General features: G+C 49.7%; 3 protein-coding genes across 4 annotated transcripts; 2 read left to right on the top strand and 1 right to left on the bottom strand.

Moving 5' to 3' along the window:
- The first annotated feature begins 11,534 nt into the window (after positions 1-11,534).
- Positions 11,535-17,927, top strand: Maneal (mannosidase endo-alpha like). The gene is given in 5 exon segments (XM_045150516.1): positions 11,535-11,693; positions 11,695-12,103; positions 13,422-13,531; positions 14,534-14,610; positions 15,688-17,927. Coding segments are annotated over 5 exon segments (1,392 nt in total). The 3' UTR covers positions 16,325-17,927.
- Yrdc (yrdC N6-threonylcarbamoyltransferase domain containing) lies at positions 17,790-23,100 on the bottom strand. Its single transcript, XM_004665205.3, has 5 exons — positions 22,712-23,100; positions 22,093-22,207; positions 21,878-21,997; positions 18,841-18,983; positions 17,790-18,558 (listed from the first exon to the last, which is right to left on the bottom strand). The coding sequence occupies exons 1-5, from the start codon at positions 23,080-23,082 to the stop codon at positions 18,486-18,488; spliced, it is 822 nt and encodes a 273-aa protein (XP_004665262.1). The 5' UTR covers positions 23,083-23,100; the 3' UTR covers positions 17,790-18,485.
- C5H1orf122 (chromosome 5 C1orf122 homolog) lies at positions 23,059-24,379 on the top strand. 2 transcript variants are annotated; one of them, XM_045150518.1, is made up of 3 exons: positions 23,059-23,208; positions 23,460-23,661; positions 23,920-24,379. In XM_045150518.1, exons 2-3 carry the CDS (start codon positions 23,614-23,616, stop codon positions 24,013-24,015), a joined length of 144 nt encoding a protein of 47 aa, XP_045006453.1. In that variant the 5' UTR covers positions 23,059-23,208; positions 23,460-23,613; the 3' UTR covers positions 24,016-24,379. The 2 variants fall into 2 exon arrangements, with proteins under 2 accessions (XP_045006453.1, XP_045006454.1); XM_045150519.1 differs by lacking the exon at positions 23,059-23,208 and adding an exon at positions 23,248-23,263.
- Positions 24,380-24,485: the final 106 nt, after the last annotated feature.

Below are 24,485 nucleotides of genomic sequence, written 5' to 3'. Positions count from 1 at the left end.
TGGCTGTGGTGGCACACTCCTTTAATCCCAGGAATTGGAAGGCAGAGGTAAGAGGATTTCCATGAGTTTGAGGCCACCCTGAGACCACCTAGTGAATTCCAGATAAGTTTGGGTTAGAGCAAAGACCCTATGTGGGAAAAAAAAATGCCAAGGGGGCAGAGTACTCCCATCCCATTCTTTCCCCATAGGAAGGGGTGTGCAGAGCTGGCTAACTTATGATGTGAAGGCAGTGTCTAGGCTGTGAGGAAAGAGAACTGGAGAGTTTCAGCATTCCATAGCATCTGACTCTGGTCGCCTTGTGCCTCCAGTCCCTTGGTTTGTCCCTAGAACTTCAGTAGCTGGGCCAGGGCTAGAATAGGACATATCAACAAATGCCTCTCACATTTCTCTCCCTCTCTCTCTCTCCCTCTCTCTCTCTCTCTCTCTCTCTCTCTTTCTCTGTATACTTTTACCTGTTTCTCAGTTTCCCATTTTTAGAGTTATCAAAGTAACATTAACTAATAACAATTTTAAATGAGGGCTGGGGAAATAGCTCTGTGAATAGAGTACTTGCCTAGTCCTGGATGCAATCCTCAGCACCACATAAACTAGGCACTGGTGGTGTGTGCCTATGATCCTAACACCCAGGTACAAGGAGGACTATGAGAAGTTCAAGGTCATCCTCAGCTATATAGTCAGTGTGAGGCCAGCCTAAGATACAGGAGACTCTCAAAAAATATGAGAAATGAAAATATCCATTCATTACCCCCAGATAATCCATTTTAAATCTAAATCATGTTAGGAGATTGCCATATGCCAGTCCTATGCAGGCAGTATGCACACACATACATTTGCCATACTTCTTTGCAAAAAATGAATATATTTCTTAGTTGAGTAAACATTGTTGGTTATCTTCCTGACACTTCTCTAACCTCATCTATTGCAGGCACGGTTTTGTTTTATTTGGTTTTGTTTGAGTTAGGGTCTCACGCTATTCCAGGCTGACCTAGAACTCACTATGTCACCCAGGCTGGCCTCAAACTCACGGTGGTCCTCCTGCCTCCTCCTCAGAAGTGTTGGGACTAAAGGCATGCACCACCACATCTGGCGACAGCTCCATTTTTATTTGGGTTCATCAACTATAGTCCTTTGTCCAGGGAAGATGGATTTCTCTCCAAGTTCAGAATAGAGATCGTTATTGGATAATCACTTTCACCTGATTCCAAGTGGTATGGGATGCATCTTTGGCCTTCAAAATTGAAGATTCTAGAAAATGTCTAACAAAATGTAGTCAGGTGTGGACCTGTAATCCCAGCACTCATGATAGTGAGGCAGGAAAATTGAGAGTTCAAGGCCAGCCTGGGATAAAAAGTAAGACCTCCCTTCAGGAAAAAACAAAACAGGAGAGAGAGAGGAAGGGCAAGTAATGACTCACTTCTTCTTTGATTTTTCTTTTTTTAATTTGAGAGAGAGAGAGAGAATTGGCACTCCAGGGCCTCAGCCACTGAAATCAAACTACAGATGCTTGTGCCACCAAGTGGGTATGTGTGACCTTGCACTTGCCTCACCTTTATGCGTCTGGCTTATGTGGGATCTGGAGAGTAGAACATGGGTCCTTAGGCTTTGGAAGCAAGCACCTTAACCACTAAGCCATCTCTCCAGCCCTTCTCTGGATGTTTTGTTTGCACTTGACATCAGGACTGCTGTGGCTGTTTGACATCATGAGGGTGGTATCTCACTGCTGTTAACATTTGTCAGTTGTATGTAATGGGAAACTGAGCTAGGACTGGCTCAAACAGAAATGAGATTTTTCTTGGTTCATATAACTCAGTGGAGCACGCCTGTATAGGACAGAAAGATTGTGCCTGGGATTGTGGTAAGGCAAATGCCTTAACCACTAAGGGATGGAGAGATGGTTTAGCAGTTAAGGCAATTGCCTGTAAAGCCAAAGGACCCAGGTTTGATTCCCCAGGACCCATGTAAGCCTGACACACAAGGTGGCACACGCTTCTGGAGTTTGAGGTCATCATTGGCTAGGGAGCAAGCTTGAGGCCTGTCTGGGCTACCTCAGGAGGCTGAGGTAAGAGGTTAGCCAGTTTAAGGTCCACTTGGACTACATAGAGAGATCCTGTTTCAAAGAATACATAAGGTTGGGAGATGGAGAGATTGCTCATCGACTAAAGGCACTTGTTTGCAAAGCCTGATGGCCTGGATTCAACTCTCCAGTACCCAATTTAAAGCCAGATGCACAAAGTGGCACATGTGTTTGGAATTCATCTGTAGTGGCACTACACCCATTCTCATTCTCTCTCTCTGCTTAATAAATAAACATTTATTTTATTTTATTGTTTTGGTTTTTTGAGGTAGGGTCTCACTCTAGACTAGGCTGACCTGGAATTCACTATATAGTCTCAGGGTGGCCTCGTACTCATGGCAATCCTCCTACTTCTGCCTCCCCAGGGCTGGGATTAAAGGCATGCGCCACCATGCCCGGCAATAAAAATTTTCTTTATTAAAAAAAGAATACAGGGCTGGAGAGATGGCTTAGCGGTTAAGCGCTTGCCTGTGAAGCCTAAGGACCCCGGTTCGAGGCTCGGTTCCCCAGGTCCCACGTTAGCCAGATGCACAAGGGGGCGCACGCGTCTGGAGTTCGTTTGCAGAGGCTGGAAGCCCTGGCGCGCCCATTCTCTCTCTCTCCCTCTATCTGTCTTTCTCTCTGTGTCTGTCACTCTGAAATAAATAAATAAAAATTAAAAAAAAAAAGAATACAGCTGGCATGGTGGCGCATGCCTTTTATCCCAGCGCTGGGGAGGCTGAGGTAGGAGGATCACTGTGAATTTGAGGCCACCCTGGGACTACAGAGCAAATTCTAGGTCTGCCTGGACTAAAATGAGAGCCTACCTTGAAAAAAATACACTTAAAAAAAAAAAAAAAGAACCCATGAGGCTGGGGATCAGCTCAGTTGGCAGAATGCTAGTCTACCATGCATGAAGTCCTGGGTTCAATCCCCAGCATCCCATAAACTTTGCATGGTGATGCACCTCTGTAATCCCAGCTCTCAGGAAGTGGGGGCAGAAGGACCAGAAGATCAACTATGAAGTATCAGGGCTGTGCTAGATGAGACTCTGCCACAAAAATAAAAGCCAGTGCCCAGAACCCCTGTGTGCTGCTTTGATTCGGGTGTTCCCTATAAACCTACGTGTTCTAAATGTTTAAGTCCCCAGCTGGTGGCAATTTAACAATTGAAGCCTTCTGGAGACGGTGTATTGTTGGGGGCAGGCTTATGGGTGTTATAGCCAGCTTTCCCTTACCAATGTTTGGCACACTTTCCTGTTGTTATTATCCACCTGATATTGGCCAGGAGGTGACATCCACCCTCTGTCCATGCCATCATTTTCCTCTGCCACCATGGAACTTTTCCTCGAGTCTTTAAGCCAAAATAAACCCTCTTCTCCCCACCCCCGAAAAAAACCCCAAAATAAATAAATAAAATCCAGGCTGGGTATGTGGCACACACCTCTAATCCCAGCACTCAGGAGGCAGAGGTAAGAGGATCACTGTGAGTTCAAGGCCACCCTGAGGCTACATAATGAGCTCTAGGTCAGCCTAGGCTAGAGTGAGACCCTACCTCAAAAAACAATTTTTTTTAAATCCACACCACAAAGTAGCATATAGCAAGAGAGCAAAGTTGAAGAAAATTATGGTAAGATGAGACCAAAACATGGGCCTCTTTTCAAACTCTCAAGCCTGGGCTGGAGAGATGGCTCAGTGATTAAGGCACTTGCCTGCAATGCCTAATGACCCAGGTTTAATTCTCCAGTACCCACATAAAGCCAGATGTACCAAGTGGTACATGCATCTAGAATTCAGTTGCAGCAGCTAAAGGCCCTGGCATGCCCATTCTCTCTCTCTGCTTGAAAAAAAAAAAAACAAAAAAACACTTAGATCTGTTTAGTCAATGCTGCTAGGAAAGATAGTGCATCAGTGTTTGTGACCGTGTCACAAGTTCCCACAGGCCCAGTGGCTTGAAATACTATGTATTTACTATATCACAGCCTAATGGCTCAGGCACACTGAAGTTGGCTCTATGCTAAGATTTCTCAAGGCTATGGCCAACATGTTGGCTAGGTCCCTTCTTTCTTTGTTTCCTTCCTTCCCTTCTTCCCTGTTTCTTTTTTTAAAATTTATTTAATTTGGGGGGGTGTTGTTTGTTTGCAAATGAACTCCAGATGTGCCAGCTTGTGCTTATGTGGGTAATGGGGAATCCAACCTGGGTCCTTAGGCTTCATAGGCAAGCGCCTTTACCACTAAGCCATCTCTCCAACCCTTTTTTTTGGATTTTTGAGGTAGGGTCTCACTCTAGCCCAGGCTGACCTCGATTTCACTATGTAGTCTCAGTCTGGTCTTAAACTCACAGTGATCCTCTTACCTCTGCCTCCTGAGTGCTGGGAATAAGGTGTGAGCTACCACACCCAATTCTGTTTTCCTGTTTTGTTTTGTTTTTAAGTCTTCTCCTTTTGAAAAAAAAAAATTGATTTATTTATTTATTTGCAAGCAGAGAGAGATAGAAAGAAGAAAGACACACACACACACACACACACACACACACACACACACACACGAACACACAGAATGGGCACGCCAGTCCTCTTGCCACTGCAAACAAACTCCATATACATGCGCCACTTTGTGCATCTGGCTTTACGTGGTTACTGGGCATTGAAGTCAGGTTGTTAGGTTTTGCAGGAAAGCGCCTTAACCACTTGACCATCTCTCCAGCCCTCAAATTAAAAAATTTATTTATTTATTTGTTTGTTTGTTTATTTATTTATTTACAAGCAGAGAGAGATAGAGGAAAGACAGAGAGAACGGGCATGCCAGGCCTCTGGCTGCAGCAAACAAGCTCCAGGTACATGTGCCCCTTAGTGCATCTGGCTTTATGTGGGTACTGGGGAATTGAACCCCAGGTTGTTAGGCTTTGCAGGTAAGCTCTTTAACCACTGAGCAATCTCTCCAGCCCGCAACGTTTTTCTTTTTGTAAATTTTTTTAGGTAGGGTCTCACTCTAGCCCCAGCTGAGCTGGAATTCACTCTGTAGTCTCAGGCTGACCTCAAACTCGTGCTGATCCTCCTACCTCTGCCTCCCAAGTGCTAGAACTAAAGGCGTGTGCCACCATGCCCGGCCACCATGCCCAACTAGCCCCTCAGTTCTGTTTTCTTTGGGAAGAGATCTGTTTGTTTAGCTTGGTCTGATATCTGTGACAGGTCATGGGGATAGCTCCCTTGGTACCCTGGTCACTGTATCCATTAGGACAGCTGCAAAGGGAGGTAATGGTCCTTGTCCAGAAGCCTCAGCCTGTCCGCGTAGGCTGTGTTCGCTGTGACATCATGCGTGAACTCATGAAGACCTGAAGCTCTCTTGTTGTATTCACCACTGCATTTTCAGTTCCCAGAGCCAGGCCCAGCGCACAAAGCTCAACCAATGTGCACACACTGGAGGGACAGCTCAGAGCACTTGCCTAGTATGTGCAAGGCCTTGGGTTCAAATTTCACACCATGTAAATAAATACATACAAATATAAATATTTATGACTATATAATATATAAATATTTATGAATAGAACTTTAATAATCTGAGATAATACCTGCTTCCTAAGTCCCAGCCACGCATGGGGGTGCATGCTTGTAATCTAGGCATTCTGGAAGCTGAGGCAGGAGAGTGTGAGCTCAAATTCAGCCTGGGCTACATGGTGAGACCCTGACTCAAAAAGCCAAAAATAACCCAGGCATGGTGGCACACATCTTTAACCCCAGCATTTGGGAGGCTGAGGTAGGAGAATCACCATGAGTTCAAGGCCAACCTGGACTACAGAGTAAATTCTAAATCAGCCTGGGCTAGAATGAGACCCTACTTCAAAAAAAGAAGCTTGCTGGGCATGATGGCACACACCTTTAACCCCAGCAATTGGGAGACAGAGGTAGGAGGATCGCCTTGAGTTTGAGGCCACCCCGAGATTACATAGTGAATTCCAGGTCAGCCTGGGCTAGAGTGAGACCCTACCTAAAAAAAAAAAAAAGGTGGGGGAGGCTAGAGAGATGGCTTAGTGGCTGAGGTGCTTCCCTATGAAGCCTAAGAACTCATGTTCAAATCTCCAGGTCCCACATAAGACAGACTCACAGCAATGCAAGCACACAATGTTGCACATACATACAAGGGGTTGCACACATCTGAAGTTCATTTGCAGCAGCTGAAGGCCCTGGTGCATCCATTCTCTCTCTGCCTCTTTCTTTCTCTCAATTTTTTTTTTTCAAGGTAGAGTCTCACTCTAGCCCAGGCTGACCTGGAATTCACTATGTAGTCTCCAGATGGCCTCACATTCACAACAATCTTCCTACCTCTGCCTCCCAAGTGCTGGGATTAAAGGTGTGTGCCACCATGCCTGGCGCTCAAATAAGTTTTTAAAAGGCCTAAAATAAACAAATTTTAAAAGTCAAAGTAAAATAGAAATATAATCTCTTTTTTTCGAGGAACTACAGTGTCCTGTGGAAATCAGATTAAAAACATCTGAGTGTAGATTTCATTGCTTCCTCTTGTCAGGGTTAGGCTTAAACTCAAGGGGAAGCATGCTGAATAGAGGGATGTGTGGTCAGAAGGACAAGAGGATCTGTGGGTGTAGTTTCTCTATCAAGTAGATCAAGGGGATAAAAGTGGGTGAAAAGGTCAAAAAAGGAAGGTGAAGAGCAGGGGACCATGTTGTGTGCTTCTGACCTGGTGGAGATTAGAGGGTCTCTTGGTGTAACAGCCACTCTTTTTATTTTTTTTTTCTTTTTCCTGATGGAGGGTCTCTCTCTAGCCCAGGCTGATCTGGAATTCACTGTGTAGTCTCAGGCTGGCCTCCAACTCACAGCAATCCTATCTCTGCCTCCTGAGTACTGGGATGAAAGGTGTGAGCCACCACGCCTGGCACAGCCAGTCTTTACAATGACATTTCCGACATCAAATGAATGCACACACGTGATTCTCTGTCCAGCTCCCACCTTCTCATAATTCTTGCTGCTAGCCCAGTGCGAAGTTGTACAAAAGGCTTTATCTTACTTAATCCTTCCTACCTCCAAGACAGCTGTTGCTCTGTTTCTCTGCTTCCCTCCCTGCCACATCCAAGATTCTAGAAGATTCGCTATTCAATTTGTTTAAACTCATTCTCATTTTTCATCAAAGTAATATTGTACATAATATTAAAAGTCAAACCTTATTACAAGGCCTGTAATAAAGATGTAATTCCCCGTCATCTGCTTCCATCCTTGAGTTTTGATCCCCAGAGTCAAGTACTTTGTGCTACCTCGACCGTGTCAGCTCATACATGCTGAGCACTGTTCTGAATCTGGACGAACACATCCCTGACACACACAGGCACGTGCATGCGTGCTTGCACGTGTGTGTGCACGTATATGTGCACAGGTGTACTTGCATATATGTGCACACGTGTGGAGGTCCAAGGACAATCTTTTGATGTTGTTCCTCAAATGGCATCCAGATGTATGTGCCACCCTGTGCATCTGGCTTATGTGGGTCCTGGGTCCTTTGGCTTTGTAGGCAAATGCCTTAACCACTGAACCATCTCTCCAGTCCTCCTTCTTTAAAAAAAAAGATCTTAAAATTTTTTTATTAGGTCTGGGGAGGTGGCTTACCAGTTAAGGCACTTGCCTGTGAAGTCTAAGGACCCAAGTTGGATTCCCCAGAACCCACATAAGCCAGATGCACATAGTGGTGCACACATCTAGAGTTTGTTTCCAATGCCTAAAGGCCCTGGTGTACCCATTCTCTCTCTCTCCCTCTTTCTCATAAATAAATACAAATAAAATAAAGATAAATAAAATAAAATAAATTTTATTATATATATAAAATAAAATAAATAAATTTATTTATTTATTTTTGTTTTTTTGAAGTAGGGTCTCACTCTAACCCAGGCTGACCTGGAACTCACTCTGCAGTTCCAAGCTGGCTTCGAACCCTGGCCAATCCTCATATCTCTGCCTCCAAACTGCCGGGACTAAAGGCATACACCACGACACCAAGCTAGGCAGGGTCTTTCTACAGAGCCAGGCTGACCTTGATGTTCAGCTTCCACCTCCCTAAGGCTGAGTTTGCAGGTATGAGCCATGCCCTGGCTACATCCAGCTCTTTGAAACACTGCAGACAGAGCAGGGGGTGTATAGCAGGTCCTGTCATCACAGGCTCATGAAGAAGGACAATAAATAAAACTATTTTCTGGAATAAATGGAATGATACAAGTTAGGAACTCAATCATGTTGAATGGAAAAAAACAAAAACAAAAACAAAACTTTTGTCTACAGAATATCCCACCCCATCCTGACAGTCACTCAACAAACAGCCCTCAGAACTGAGTGCCAGATCCTGGTGTGGAGCCCTAGCCTGAGCCTGGTTGTGCAAACCTGTAATCCCAGATACACAGGAGTCTGAGGCAGAAGAATTGATAGGTCAAGGTCTATCTGAGCTACAGAGTGAGTGTAAGGACAGTTTGGGCAACTTGATGACACCCTGTCTCAAAATAGTTAAAAAGAGGGCTGGGAAATGGGCCATGAGGGAGGGAGGACAGCAGAGGGGTTAGGGGGAAGGATAGTGCATACCTAAGTACAGGGGCAGAATACTGAGGGTGGAATGATCTAAGTGGGGGGGTGGGAGGAGGGATAATCAAAATGCATGATGTTATGGATAAGCCATATGGAAATCTACTTTTTCACTAGCTAATAATATGTATGTTAAAAATGAGAGAGTTTGGGCAGAAGTAGCCTGTGGAGGTAGATAATGTGCTCAGAAGCCAAAGTTTTTGTTAGAAAAATTTCAGTGCCAGGGGTGGAATACTTTCCGGGGAGTTGTTGTCCAGGAAGTCCCTTTATACCCCTCAAGCATTACAGTCTATTGCTAAGGCTTTTGGTTGCCCATCCAAACTACATGGTATGACCCTATTGTTGAAGATTCTACTTCCTTGGGCTGCAGATCACTGAGAAATCAAGCTGGAGTTGAGCTGAAAACCTCCCCCTGTGGACCTGCAGACAGAAAGGTGGAAAAAGCTATGCTGCATGCAGCCTTTTGGAGGAGAAAAGTCATCAATGGTCTTAACCATGAGTGGACCCTGCAACCTTTATGGCTGGGCAGCCAGGCCAAATATACCAACTGGTATAATGGTCTCATGTCTGTTTTGGGGGAAACCAACTGCTCTATGATTAGACTTGACAGGAGGGAATTCCCACCTAGTACTGAAAACCTAGACAAAAGCCTATGTTTGAGGAGACCATAAACCCTTAAGGGGGAAACTACTACTGTTGTTTGGCTAAATACATATAGTATGCCTACCAAACTGTCTGCTAAGCACACATGTGTTCATGCTATCTCACTTTTGGTTAGAGAAGCTTCTCTTTTCAGATGGTGGTGAGCACTGGGAAACTCATCATGCTGAGAAGAAGTGACAGTGCAGTGTTCAGCACTAAGTGAGACATCTCATACCACACCCGCCAAGTCTCAGGGTCCATTGTAGAAGAGGCAGCAGAAAGAATGTAAGAGTCAAAGGATGGAGAGGGGTGCTGTAGCATTCTGTCTTCCTGACACAAAGTGGCAATTGTACTCATGACTCCACAATGTCTGACACTACTTACACAAGATCTGCATAAGAGGAGAAAAATGATGACATAAAAATAGAAAAGAGGGCTGGAGAGATGGTTTAGGGGTTAAGGCACTTGCTTACAAAACCTAAGGACCCACGTTTGATTTCCCAGAACCCATGTAAGCCAGATGAACAAGGTGGCACATGTATCTGGAGTTCATTTGCAATGGCTAGAGGCCCTGGCACTCTCTTTCTCTCTTTCTCCATCTGTTTCTCTTAAATAAATTTTTTAAACGAAATTTAAAAATAGAAAAGAGGGCTGGAGGGATGGTTTAGCAGTCAAGGCATTTTCCTGCAAAGCCAAAGGACCCAGGTTTGATTTCCCAGGACCCACGTAAGCCAGATGCACATGGTGGCACATGATTGGTTACAGCAGCTGGAGGCCCTGGCATGCCCATTCTCTCAGTCTCTCTCTCAAATAAAAATATTTTTTAAAAAAATAGAAAAGAGAAGGCTGGGCATGGTGATGCACACCCTAATCCTAGCACTCGGGAGGCAGAGGTAGGAGGATCACCATGAATTTGAGGCCACCCTGAGACTACATAGTGAATTCCAGGTCAGCCTGAGCTAGAGTGAGACCCTACCTCGGAAAACCAAAAAAAAAAAAAAAAAAAAAAAAAAGAGTGGCTGTGGGCTGGAGGGATGGCTTAGTGGTTAAAGTGTTTGCCTGCAAAGCCAAAGGACCCAGGTTGGGTTCCCCAGAACCCACGTTAAGCCAGATGCACAAAGGGGCACACGCGTCTGGAGTTCGTTTGTCGGCAGTGGCTGGAGGCCCTGGCATACCTATTCTCTCTCTTTCTCTTTCTCTCTGTCCAATAAATAAAAATAAAAAAAGAGTGGTTGGAAGGGATTGTGATCATGATATATTGTTTATATCTATGGAGGTTGTAAATAATTTTTGTAAAGGGATGGAGAGATTGCTCAGCAGTGAAAGCATTTGCCTGTGAAGCCTAAGGACTCAGGTTCAATTCCCCAGTACCCATATAAAGCTAGATGCACAAGGTGGCACATGCATCTGGAGTTCATTTGCAATGGCTAGATGCCCTGGTGTGCCCATTCTGTCTCTATCTGCCTCTTTCTCAAATACATAAATAAATAAAATATGGTTTTAATTTTTAAAAAAGCAAAAAGAGGGCTTGGCACATGCATGTGTGAAGGCTTAGATTCAATCCTCAGTACTGGAGGTGGGGTCCTGCCATGCCCGCTGGAGCTCCGAATCCAGTTGGAATGGGGAACATGCATTGAGGGTCCAGACCAGGCAGTCCGCTCTGGGCCGAGAGCTCAGGAGAGCCATTCCTGACCCTTGGTTGAGGCCTAGTCAGGGAGAGCTGACTAGTCATGGTTCCCCTTGGTTCCTGGCCCTATCCCTTCTGTAGGGTGCAGGATGACTCCCCGGAATTGCCAGTCTCTCCAGATGTACGAGAGGGGAGGGTCCCAGGATTGGGGACCCGAGTTGAATTAGGGTGGTGGTGACTGAGCCTAAGTGGGAGGAGGGCTCGAAACACCCGGCTGAGCAATCCACAGGCGCCGCTGTCTTCCCTCTGCTCCCACCGGTCTTCAAGACCCCCGGAGGCCCTGAAAAGTCCGTATCCCCCCACACCACCCCGGGCTGCCCGGGGTGCGCAGGGATGGGGCGTCCAGATCCCCCTCTCCTCTCGCCCACTTGGTCTGCGCCGCCCGCATTCTCTGTGTGCCGGGCCCGCCCGCACTGGCACGGCGGGGTGAGTCTGGAGCCGGGCTTGGCGTTGCCGTCTCCTTGGGACGCGCGCGGGCGGAGCCGGGCGTGTGTGCGGGCGGGCGGGCGGCCGTGCGGGCGGCCATGGCGCGGCTCGCGGGCAGGTAGCCGGCGGCGCCCGGGAGCGCAGGGGCCGCCATGGCCCGGCGTCGGCGCCGCGCCTGCATCGCGCTCTTCCTGGTGCTTCTGTTCGCCTTCGGCACGCTCATGGGCCTGCGTACGCTCAAGGCTCCGGACGGGCTCCCGGTGCTGGGCCCCGGCCTGGAGCTGGCGCCGTTTGAGAGACGTCCGGAGGGTCCCCCCCGCGCCCGCCGCCCGAGCCCCGGCCGCGCCCGCCGCGCCGCCCCCGCCGCCGCCGCCGCCGCGCACCGCCGGCCCCCGCAGCTCGCCGGGGCCGGTCCCCGCCGAGGCCGAGGCCGAGGCCGAGGCCGAGCCCGCCCCCGGCCAGAGTCTGCGCGTCTACTCGGACCTGCACGCCTTCTACTACTCGTGGTACGGGAGCCCGCGGCGCGAGGGACACTACATCCACTGGGACCACGTCATGGTGCCGCACTGGGACCCAAAGATCTCCGCCAGCTACCCCCGCGGCCGCCACAGCCCCCCAGACGACTTGGGCTCCAGCTTCTACCCGGAGTTGGGGCCCTACAGTTCGCGGGACCCCGACGTCCTACGGGAGCACATGACCCAGCTTAAAGAAGCCGCCATCGGTGAGGTCCCCCACCCACCTCCTTGGGGGGCCTGCCCCCCAGCCTCGCCCTTCTTGCTTCACATACCCCCGCCCCCACCCCAGTTCCTGCTGCACTGTCACTGGACCTTTGGTCCCACTCACTGGCCAGCTTCACTTTTTAGTCCTCCCCTCCTCCCACCCTTATCCTGAGCCCCTTATCCTGAGCCTTCTAGGCAGAACTGCCCCTTCCTCCCACTGTGCCTCCTGGGCCCTTCTTACCGCCCACACCCCCATTCCAGGGCCTTTCTAGAGGGCATAGTTGCTGAGGGGCCGCCCTAGAGATGTCTGTCCCAGGTAGGGACAGCAAGAGGAGCGGGTAGGAGGCCTCAAATCAGCTGTGCTTCCAGGTTCCAGAAAACGAGGCCTGAGAATCCTGGACCCTCAGGAGTCTGGGATTCAAAGTCTGGGGAGGGCCTCTGCTTTCACTCCCGGTGCAGGGGAGAGCAGCAGCGCTTCCTGCTTTTGCTGGTGGCAGAGAAGAAAGTTGCTGCTTGGTTGGCCCTGGGGTCGGGAACAGAGGGTACTGGAGGAGGTTTTCAAGTGTCTAGCCAGAAGACAGGTCCTTGGGAACTCCTGCATTGTAGGTTGGGGTGGGAGCGGGAGCCACTTAGTTTAGATTTTATCATTGAATTCTTCTGGATTTTACTATGTATTTTATGTCAGAGATGGTTGGGCTAGGGGAGTGATGGAATGGCAGACAGAAGCCAGGCATAGTGGTTGCATGCCTGTGTAATCCAAGCACTTGAGAGGCTGGGGCAAGGATTCCCCGTTTGAGGCTAGCCTAGGCTACATACGTAGTATCGAGAGGGGCGGGGAGGGGGAGGGAGAGAAAAGAAGGGAGGGAGAAGTATACACAGAGAGGGGGAGGGGTACAGATAAAAAGGACAAGGGCCATTCTGTATAGGTTTGCAGTTTGGAAGGGCAGTCACGACAGAGGCTGTTTCCCACAGGAAGCAGAGATCACTTCTCCACAGGGCTCTACTCCACGTGGGACCTCAGAAGTGCTCCTTTCCCAATGGGTGTGGCATCACCACCCTCTTCCCTTTGTTCTAACTGCTCCTAGACTCTTTAGCTGGTCGTTGCAGGCTTGGCATGCAGTGGTTCCCCTGGCGCAGTGCTTCAGCACCGGTGGCGTGGACAGCTCCCGGGCCAGGGCCGCTCTGGGATGTGCTCTGTCCTCAAAGAACCTGGCAGGATCCTCGCTGAAGGTTTTCAGGAATCATTTTGCAGTTGAAGATGAGGAAGTTTCTGTTGGGGATGGGCACTCTGCACCTCTGAAGGGGTCTGTGTTGTCTTAGGCGTCCTGGTCCTCTCCTGGTACCCACCTGGCATGGCTGATGATAACGGGGAGCCCTCAGATGATCTGGTACCTGCCATTCTGGACATTGCTCATCAGTACAACATCCAGGTGAGCCTCTAAGAGGTGACATGTTGCTGCTCTTGGGATGGCCTCTCCTCTGGCACAGGATTGTACCTGCTTGACAGCAGTCCAGGGATGGCAGACATGTAACAAATGTGATACTTGGCAAGGGTTTTGATAAACAGTGCCTTTGTCACTCTATCTTAGCCTCTGGGGGGAAAAAAGCCAGAAAATTAAACGGGAGACTAATTATCATTTTTATTAAGTAATGCTAGGTTGAAGACCCTAATCCCAGAGAAAGGACAGGCAAGAGCCCAAAACACCTGGAGATTGAATTCCAGACTCTACTCCCTAGTGGGGGGCAGTGTTGGGCCTTAAGGAACCGAGCTCAACTTCCAGTGCTCCAAAGGCAGGAATGGAAAAATAGGAGCTAAGTGCATGGCTATTTTCCCCAAATGTGCTAACAGAATAAGTCAATCCCACTTCTGTGTTAAGGAAAAATGACAAAGAAGTTCCACTCACTCCTGAGCCCATCATGGACTCACTTAACAGATCTTAGCATTTTCCTGTTGACCCAGCTTTGTACTGCTCTGCCTCAGGCAGCTAGTGCCAATCATTGGAGCCTGTGCAGAGGTGGAAACCCGGTAGCCATCCTGCAGCCCTACCCTCTAGATGACTCCTAGGTACCCTTTTGTGGGAAGTGAGCAAATTTCTTGCTCCTCAGGGTTTTGTGTGTGTATTTTGTTTGTTTATTTTTTTCAAGGTAGGGGCTCACTCTAAGCTCAGGCTGACCTAAACTCACACTGTAGTTCTAGGCTGGCCTCAAACTCACAGCGATCCTTCTACCTCTGCCTCCTTAGTACTGGCATTAAAGGTGTGCGCCACCACGCCTGGCCTGCCCCACTACACCTGGTTTGCCTTTCATTTTTGGCTGAAGGGCAGTGGCAGCCTTTGCTGTGCCCATCCTGAACTCAGCTTCTCCTCTAGGCCATGGCTGGGCATGTTGTACCTTTGGATTCACCTGACTAGCAATTCCTCTGTTTGTGGCAGGTGGCCTTCCACATCCAACCCTACAAGGGCCGGGATGACATCACAGTCCATGACAACATCAAGTACATCATTGACATGTAAGGCTGCTCTGGGGGCTGGGGTTACGATGGGTATCAAAATGGAGGTAGGGATGTTTGGAGGATCAGGTCAGGGGGTACAAGGGCAGAATGTATATGTTCCTGATGGTACTTGTACAGTGAGAGAATACTGGGTTTAGAGTCAGCAAAGTGAGTTTCCAGTTTGCAGCCTCTAATCTGAGTCTTGTTAAGAATTATCTAAGTTAGTACATGCAAAATGGCTCAGAAATACTTGCATATATACACGCAAGCCTCCAGAGTGGGAAGCCATGAGAAAATAAGGAGTAGGCTCTACCACTGAGCTACACCCAGACCTTAGGAAACGAGAATGTGACATGTGCCCCCTGAGGACAACCGGGAGTGGACACTGAAAGGAGCTGCCTCTCTGTGTGAGCATGTCCTGCTCGTCTGCCAGCCAGGGAGAGGGCCCTCACAAGAACCCAGTCTGTTCTACACTTTGGTTGCTCTTAGGCTGAGAAATAAATATGGTTAAGCTAAGAGAAAGGGTTAAGGGGGAGGGGGTTGCCCAGGCTGGTCTCCATCTTGTTATGTAGCATAGTTGACCTTGAATTCTTTTCAGCCTCTTGTCTGCTGGGATTACGGTCACATACCAATGTGCCTGGCTGATTTAGCATACCTGAGGCCCTGTATTCAATCTCTAACACTGATTATGGGGGGGGGGGAATTTGAGACAAAGGACTGACAGATACAAAAAACCAAACTCACAGGAAGAGAAAGGCTAGACTGGGAGTGGAGACTGGTGGTAGCAGGAAGAGAAGTCAAGAAGGTCAGACAGGCAGTAGGCCACAGTGAAGAAGTCAGAAGTGATCCTCTAGGCAGGCAAAGATGGACGCCTAAGCGGCAGTGGTGGTGAAAATGTGGGCTTGGCTGAGTAGAGGTGGAGCACAAGGATAACAGCTGGGGAGGGTCTGGAGGGGAGCCAGGCCCTCATTTGGAGGCTTAAGTCCAACAGACAGACCCACTGATCCTAAATCGTGCTGTGTGCTATGTGGCAGCTCTACAGCTGTGCTGGCTTCTGGCATCCAGTTCAGACTGCTGCTTTCTCCTGCTCCGCAGGTATGGCTCCCATGGCGCATTTTACCGCTATAAGAACAGCATGGGCAAGAGCCTGCCACTCTTTTATATCTATGACTCATACCTGACGTCCCCTGAGGCCTGGGCCCACCTCTTGACACCAAATGGACCCCACTCAATCCGCAACACCCCCTATGACGGGGTCTTCATAGCACTGCTGGTGGAGGAGGGCCACACCCATGACATCCTTGCCGCAGGATTCGATGGCATGTACACCTACTTTGCCTCCAACGGCTTCTCCTTTGGCTCCTCCCATCAGAACTGGAAAGCTGTGAAGAACTTCTGTGATGCCAACAACCTCATGTTCATCCCGAGTGTGGGGCCAGGCTATATAGACACCAGCATCAGGCCCTGGAACAATCACAACACTCGGAACAGGGTCAATGGCAAGTACTATGAGACAGCCCTGCAGGCAGCCCTGACTGTGAGGCCGGAGATCGTCTCCATCACCTCCTTCAATGAATGGCACGAGGGCACTCAGATCGAGAAGGCTGTTCCCAAAAAGACACCCACTCGACTGTATTTGGACTATTTGCCTCACCAGCCCAGTCTTTATCTGGAGCTGACCCGCCGCTGGGCAGAGCACTTCATCAAGGAGAAGGAGCAGTGGCTGATGTGAGGGGCTGCCATCCAAACCTCAATGCAAGGTCACTGTGTGGGCTCAGCAGAGGTTGCAGGAGCTCACTAGTCCCCAGTGAGCAGCTGGGTGCTTGTTTGTGGGCCGCCAGCTAGGGCCCAGGTAAAACAGAGCCTGGTCCTCTGGCAGGTGGCCCTGGAGTGCTCTGCAGTGGTGGGAGCAAGGCGCGTTTGGAGGGAGGAGGCTGGCAGGTGGCTGCACACAGCCTGGCAGCTCCCCACCCTCAGGATGCTTTCCCTGAGCTGCTTCCGGCTCTGAACTCTATGGCAGGCTGTTTGTGGAATTACCAGTCACTGAGCTTGGAAGGGTCTGGGGTCCTGAGCTAGCCTGCTTCTTGCTTCCTTCTGCCTTGCTAGCCTCTCTTCAGGCTCCTTCCCATGTCATGTCGTCTCAATAATAGGGATCCAGATTTGAGAGTTCTAAAAGGGAACTTCAAAGGTTTAAGCTTTTTCCAGCAGCTTGATGAACCCAGTTATCAGTAAGTAGTCCTAAGCTCTCATACCTTATTTCACACCCACTGAGCACCTTACTACTTGCTGGATGCTGGAGAAAACTCAAGCAAGGTTCCCACCTCCCGAAACTTGTAAGACCCCTTTCCTTACTTGGAGTGGCCTTGCAGCTAGTGCCTGGAAAGTTTCACGCAGGGCTGGGAGTTCAGCTGTACGCTCCAGAGCCTGCCTTCCCCAGATGGCATTTAGCTAGAGAGGACTAGTCTCCTCTTCCTCCACCTACCTGAACTGAGTGAGGCCCTCCCTAGCTATTTTCATGCTACTGAGATTTGTGTCATGTATGAAGTGGTATGTTAATACACATTCCTGAGTGCTCTCAAGACCTGGCAAATCCCGGCCTCTGTCAGTTCTGTGGTAAACTGGTGTATGGCTGGGCTGGTTATAGTTTTAGCACAATGAAGAGTGGGCTTGCTTTAATTACTAGTTTAAATAAGATTTCTAGAGAGTGCTTATTTACAAATAAACTAACGTCAACTGCAAGGACCCCCATTAAAGTAGGTCCCTGGACTACCTTCTTGGTGAGATTCTTAGAATTCACTTGGAAGAAAAAAGTAATTGGAAACGATTATATTCAGGAATCATAATCACGGGAAGTGGGGTAAAACGAGGAAGTGGGAATCTAGGCTATGTCAAGGAAACCAAGCCCCAAGAAAGGGGAGCAGACATGGCCAGCTAGCCCATGCTTAGTTGGGGGAAACCAATGCAGAAAGAAACCACAGAAAGGGCTGGATGTGATCTGTAGTAATTGTTTCATGTTTATACAGTTTCAAAGATACAGCAAAGCCAGCTGGGACAGGCAGTCATCCTCAAGGAAACCTGATTCAGTTCTTTTGAAGGCTAACCTACATATAGAGCCATAAATGCATACATACACTTTGATCAGAAATCCTACCTTTAAGGAAATAGTTCACAACAAAAATAAACCATTGACAAGCATGTTCAGTAGCAACATTTTTTTAATAGAGAAAAGCAAAGCTCAGATGCCCAACAATAATCATGTAACACTCAACATACATATGAATGAAGACAAAAAGGCTGCCCATTCCAGTGACATTAAATAAAAGGTGTTATACATATTCCTATATAATTTATTTTATGCATAAATAAGAAATAATCACTAAAAAAAGATAGTTTTCTAATATTATTTAATATGGACTCCCCCCATTAGGCCCAAATGACCCTCCTTTACTTCATAGGAAAGCATTTGGCCCATGGCTCCCAGACTTTTGCCCTGGTCCCAAGGCTTTTAAAATGTATTTGCACTTCTAGCTGCTTGGAACATTAAATGCCACTGTCCAACAGAGAAGAGGCTCTTACTAGATTCTAAACCTGTGACTTAAATCACCTTTCAATTCAAGACGGGGGGTGGGGGTAGGGGGGGAGATGGGAGGGAACTTATCAGGGCAGAACCATGGAAGACAACTTTGGTTGATAAAGGAAGCTACAGAATGAATATAATATTCCCCCACCAGGTGCAAGGCTAAGCCAGCAACTTATGGTCCAGAACACATGTTGCCCCAAAAGATCAGGCTACTGATGTGGCTCCAAGCGACCTCTGCAATGAGGCCTTGCCAACCAGCAGTGGACAGACACATAGTATCCAGCATTGTTCTTAGGCTGCCCCTCTTCCCGTTTCATGAGCAGAAACCCTGTGAAGGGAGCAGCCTGTACTTCTGTTGGAGGATGGCTGTAGTTTTTTCCAGGGCACTAAGGAGGACACAGAAGACAGTTACAGACTGAATTCTCAAAATCCTGTGCTTCCAACCTCACTGGTTTATTGCTCTATTTATCAAACACTTGAAGAATCTGAAAAAGCGAGCAATCCTAGCAAGTTTAGTTTCAGACATCTACCACATCTTCCTGCCTGCCTCCTTGATTCATCCTCCCTACCCCCACCCAGAGCAAGACAGGAGTGATAATCTTCACCTTGTCCAAGTTTTTTCAACTCTTCCCTCCTCACAAACCCTGAAGCACAGGAGAGAGACTCACCATCCTGGACGAATAATGCCAAATTTTCCAGGCACAGATAAGTCAACCACGGTAGAGCCAAGGCGACACTCGGGACTCTGGCTATCCCCAATGGGTCCCCCATCAATGACCAGGGACAAATGAGGCCAAAGGTCTTGGAACTCCTAAGGAGGAGGACAGAAGATCACGGTTATGATCCCTTGTATCGCCAATGGCCGCCTGTGTCACAGCTTGTTATTAGGACAGAGGAAGAAGCCTCTTCCTTAAACCTAGCTGTGTCAAGGGTACCATCTTAGGACCCAGAATATCACACCCACAGGCCTGCAGCCCTCTTGTGCAGGCACCCCAGGTAACACCTCTCCTGGGGAAAACTTTACTGTGCCAGAATGAAAGTTCACTTACTATTAGGGTCAGAGGCCTAGGTGCAATAGTGGGGGTGCCGGGTGGGAGTCCAGCTATGTGGGCTGCAGTCCTACACTTTCTACCACATCTGGGTCATGTGAACAAGCGGCTTTATTTAGGTCCGTAAACAAGGGAGTTGGAGTAGGCGAACACTAAGGGTCTTTCCAGCTCTCACAGTCCAATCCTGGACCTCAGTGGAGCACAGCACGGACAAGAAAACAGGGAGAGCTCTGCAAATGCATGCCACCAGCACTCAGTCCTTGGGCTGTAGACGGAACTGTGGATTACAGCAGTAACTAAGCTATAGCTCCTGAGCCCCTGTGAAGAAACCACTGTGCAGGTAGGCATAGGAATTTGTGAAGGCATCATAAATATTAGTTACAAGCAAAACAATAAAAACAACAAAACTGGTTACTGTGCTGGCCTGGGATTGCTAACAAGGTAAGAAGCCCCCTTCTCTTGCCACCTCCGTACCCATGCTTCTACCCCAACAGCTACTAAGGACAAGTAAAGCCAGAGTATAAGGAGAAGGAGGTCAAGCTCTCAATTTCAAAGGCACCTGATCCACTCTTTAGGCCTGGCAATGGGCAATGCCTTTGCTTTACTGCAGTCTGGATTTGTTTAGTAAGGGCAGAATGTGAAGTTTTCCCTTGTTCTAACTACGTAGTGAAACAAGATTATGATGTTTTCTTTGGCCTGCTTCATGAGCATAAATGAAAGAACAAGATCAAGAGTCAAAACTTAGGCATGGCAGTGCACACCTGCAGCCCTAGCATCTAGGGGAGAGAGGGAGGGAGGCGAGACAAGAGGATTCCAAGTTTGGGGGCTAGCTTGGGATACATGGCAAAACCCCACCTCAAAAATAAATACATTAATTGATTAACTACAAAGGAAATAGGTACAAATCTGGGATTGTCACTTAATGCTATATGACCAGAAGTCACGGAAGGCTAGACAGGAGGATCCTGAGTTTGAGGGGAAGCTTGGACTAGAAAGCAAGACCCTACCTCAAAAATAAATACATCAGGAGCTGGAGATATTGGCTTAACAGTTAAGGACCTTGCCTGCAAAGCCTAATGACCTGTGTTTGATTCCCTAGTACCCACATAAAGCCAGATGCAGTGGTACATGCATCTGGAGTTCTGTTTGCAGTGGCTGGAGGCTCTGGCATGCCCATTCTCTCTCTCCCCTATCTCTGCTTGCAAATAAATAAATATATTAATTAACTACAAAGAAAACAGGTACAGATCTGGAAAGAATTATACTAAGTGAGGTAACCCAGGCACAGAAAGGCAAGCAATGCATGTTCTCTCGTATGTGGATCCTAGCTACAGATGATTGGGCTTCTGTGTGAGAAGGAAAAAACTCAGGAGCAGAGGCCAGTAAGCTAAAAAAGAGATCTAAAGGGAAGAGAAAGGAAGAGAGGAAGGTATTTAATAGGCTGGTATTGTATATATGTAAGTAGAAGAATAGATTAGCGGGGGTGAAAAGGCCCAAAGTGAGGTCAGGGGAAGAGACTGAGTAAAGAAAAGGTGGAGGGAGGGCTAATCAAAATCTAAGAGGATACAAATAAATCAAATGGAATCCTTCGGTTTTGAACAATGGAACACTCAAGAGCCGTAGATCGTTGCTAGAAAATTTTCAGTGCCAGGGATGGGATACCTTCCAGTGAGTTGTTGGCCAGAGAGGTCCCTGATGGCCCCAAAACATTATAGGCCATTGTGGAGGCCCTTAGTTTCCCACCAGGGATCGATGGTAAGACCCTACCTATTGCTGAAGACTCCACATACTTGGACTGCAAGGCCACTGAGAAGTTCTGCTGGAACTGAGAATCTTCTGTTTTCAGATGGCAGTGACCTTGGGATGACTCAGAAGGTATCATGGTGTTTGGAAAGAAGTGACTAGAGTACCGAGTAACATCTCGATCACACCTTCCAAGACTCAGAGTCTAATGCGGAAGAGGTGGCGGAAAGAATGTAAGAGCCAAAGGAAGGGTAGGACTCCTTACAATGTGCTCCCTCCAGACACCCAATGGCCTCAATATCCATGACCTCATAGTGCCTGACATTACCTACCCAAGACCATCATAATAGGCAGAAAAGATCATGGCATCAAAATAAAAGACTTATTGAGATGGGGAGGGGATATGATGGAGAATGGAATTTCAAAGGGGAAAAGGGAGGGAGGGAGGGTATTGCCATGGGATATTTTTTATAATCATGGAACATGAAAAAATTAAACTAAATTAAAAAAAAGAAAAGAGGTACAGATCTAGGACTGCCACTTAATACTGTGACTGTAATTCAAGTAACTTTTTAGAGCCTCAACTTCTTTACAGCACTACTGTAAAGATTCATGAAGCCTGTCTCCAACAATTCATACCCCCTCACAACCAGAAGAACGCTCACTTTACCTACCACTGCCTTTCCTATAGTATGAAGACACTGAGAAGAAAACACCAGCTCACCCTTGGCTTCTCAAATGTTGAAAATAAAATCTTTCCAAGAATTTTTCCAACCCCAACTCATGCCAGCTGGGTAGTCTTCTCCCCTGTTAACTCACTCTTCTGCCAGGCAATCTGGCACACTGTCAGCCCTACTGGTTTCTGAGGAGCCTGGCATTTGGCTTGCTGGGGGAGGGACTGGACAACTCTCACCTCAACGTTCAGAGAACTGGCCTGGGAGCTGAGGTTGGCACTGGTGAGAGCCAGAGGTCCCCCAAACATCTGGACCAAGTCCTGCATGAAAGCATGGTCAGGAATTCGGATGCCAACAAGCTGTGAGGCAAGAGGAAAGGAGATCATGGGGGGAAGGGGTTAAAGGTCAGGACAAGTCTGTTCTAGATGACAGGGAAAGCCAAGCCGCAACTCACTGGAGTGAAGGGGTTCAGGTCTTTGTTGAGCTCGTTGGAGCGTTCCATCACCAAGGTCACAGGTCCTGGTAACAGGTCCTCCAGGAGCTCCTTGGGTACTCTCACCCGGCAGTACCTGGAGAACAAAGAAGCACAAATGCACCAACAATCAAGAGCCCGTGGTGGGCCTTGCAGATGCAGGAAAGGAGGTCCTTTGTGTCTACAACGGGATTCACCTGTCTCCCAGCTTCTCTCTCTATGGGGCCCTGCATAAGAGAAGCACCCCAGGGGGTTCTCAAGGATGCCTTGACTGCAGTGTCAAGAGCTTTAATTTTCTGCACCACACTCACTACTAAAGCAAGTCACCGTGATTCCTTTCTTCCCGCACCGACGCCCCCACCCTCACTCGGACGCCCCAAGAGAACAGAGAACTCTGCCTGCCTTGTCCATGGCCACGACCCAGTTGCCAGGTTCAAGGCCTGGCCTACGCCAAGGGATCCAAGCAGCACGTTCAGTTCCGGATTCCTCGGGGAGCGTGGACAAGCCCCTCCCGCTCCGGGCGCCTCAGTCTCCCAAGCCTGTCACCGGAAGCCCCTCCCGCGGTGCCGCCCCCAGCGGGGCCGAGTCGGGGCGGCCTCACCTGTAGACGTCGGCCACGCGGCCCAGGCACACGGCCAGCGGCTTGGCCTCGCTGCGGCCCTTGGCGCGGTACACGGCGTCCAGAGCCGCCGAGCAGCTCGCGGAGCACGCCAGGCCGTACAGCGTGTCGGTGGGGACGGCCACCACGGCGCCCGCACGCAGCTCGGCCACGGCGGCCCGCAGCGCCTCGGTCCAGCCGGCGCGTTCGGACGCACAACCCGGCAGCCGTAACAGCCGGGCACCGGGCGCCGCCGGGGGAGGCGGGCGGAGGAGACGACAAGTGCGGCCGGAGCCCGCCGGCCCGTCGCTCAACCCCATGCTGGCGGCAGCCACCGCGGCCCTCAGCCCCGTGCACGGACGCGCCGGAGACATCCGCTCGGGCCCGCTTCCTGGAGGAAGTGACGCAGGCACCCAGCTTCCGGCCCGGGAGGCTCGGCCCCACCTCCGCGCCGGGCCGCTTAAAGGGACCACGACCCCCAGGAGGATTGAAGGAGACCGGTGGGGACGGGGCGGGGCGCAGCTTTGGGAGAGCACTAGCGCAGCGCTGGGGAAGGTGGGGGTGGTGGTGGTGGTGGTGGGGGGTGATCGAAAGGTGGGGTGGGTGGTCGGGCCGCGCAGGCGGAGATGGAATGGGGCCCGGGCTCACGCTGGTCTCGGGGGTGAGAGGGGACCCCGTCGGGGAGCGGAGAAGGGGGCTGCGACCCCGCGCCGGCCCTGACGGTCTGTGTGTCGTTCTCTTCCCCCGGCAGGGAGGCTGCCGGCGTGGACCGTGGGAAGGTGGGGCTGGGGCTCGGCGGGAGGCCACCTCCGCAGCCGCCCCGGGATGAGCGCGCCCAGCAGCTGCTGGACGCCGTGGAGCAGCGGCAGCGGCAGCTCCTGGACACCATCGCCGCCTGCGAGGAGATGCTGCGGCAGCTGGGCCGCCGGCGCCCGGAGCCGGCTGGTGGCGGGGTCAGTGCCCATCCTTGGGGAGCGCGGGTTCCTGGGCCTGGGCGGGTGAGGTCTGCCCGCTGGCAGGGTATAGCTAAACCCTACCTTCCGAGGGTGTTGAAGAGCGTTCCTACCGCATTACCCTTATCCTCCTCCGATCTGCCAAGAGGTTTTGAAGAAGTTAAGTGCTACCCAAATGCCAAGTGGCCATTCCCGAGTGGGGCCTAACCTACGGCCCTTCCTTCCAGGCTCACTTTTTTCCTTTCTGTTTCAAATTAGAATGTTTCAGCCAAGACCGGAGCGCCGCCCCAGACAGCTGTCTCCGCCAGAGGTGGCATTCCAAAGGATGCTGGTGATGGAGCCGTGGAGCCTTGACCATTTCCTAGCTGGGCACCCTGACTTTTGTTCCTCCCCAGGGTTGAACAACTCCCTTCAGTAAAGGGGCCAGTTTTCACTGGCAGTGGCTGAAACTTGGCCCTCAGCCTGGGATGGCAGCTCTGTTAGCAGCTGGGTTCACTCCCACTTCATCCTGGCTGAAGGCAGCGCTGTGCTTTGAAATGTAGCCAACAAATACCTGGTCTGAGTACTTGGATTTGGGCAGGCCAGCAGTGCTGGCCGGAGTGGTCTGGCCTGCTGTGGGGGTTCTAGGTGGTATTTCATGTTCATTTCATGCTTTGGGGGCTGTCAGCCCCACAAAGTACCTTTCAGCAGCGCCTTGATTAAAAAGGAAACCTGCAGACTCTCCTGGTGACCGACCTTTCCTTTCTGTCCCTTCTGCAAGAGTGATGGCTGGGGCAAGGGGCTGCGGTAGGAAAATGTCAACCAGGGACAGGGATGGGAAGTAA

This window comes from Jaculus jaculus, chromosome 5 (assembly GCF_020740685.1).
Source record: "Jaculus jaculus isolate mJacJac1 chromosome 5, mJacJac1.mat.Y.cur, whole genome shotgun sequence".
Classification (NCBI taxonomy): Eukaryota; Metazoa; Chordata; class Mammalia; order Rodentia; family Dipodidae; genus Jaculus; species Jaculus jaculus.
This window is presented reverse-complemented; position numbering and strand designations above follow the sequence as displayed.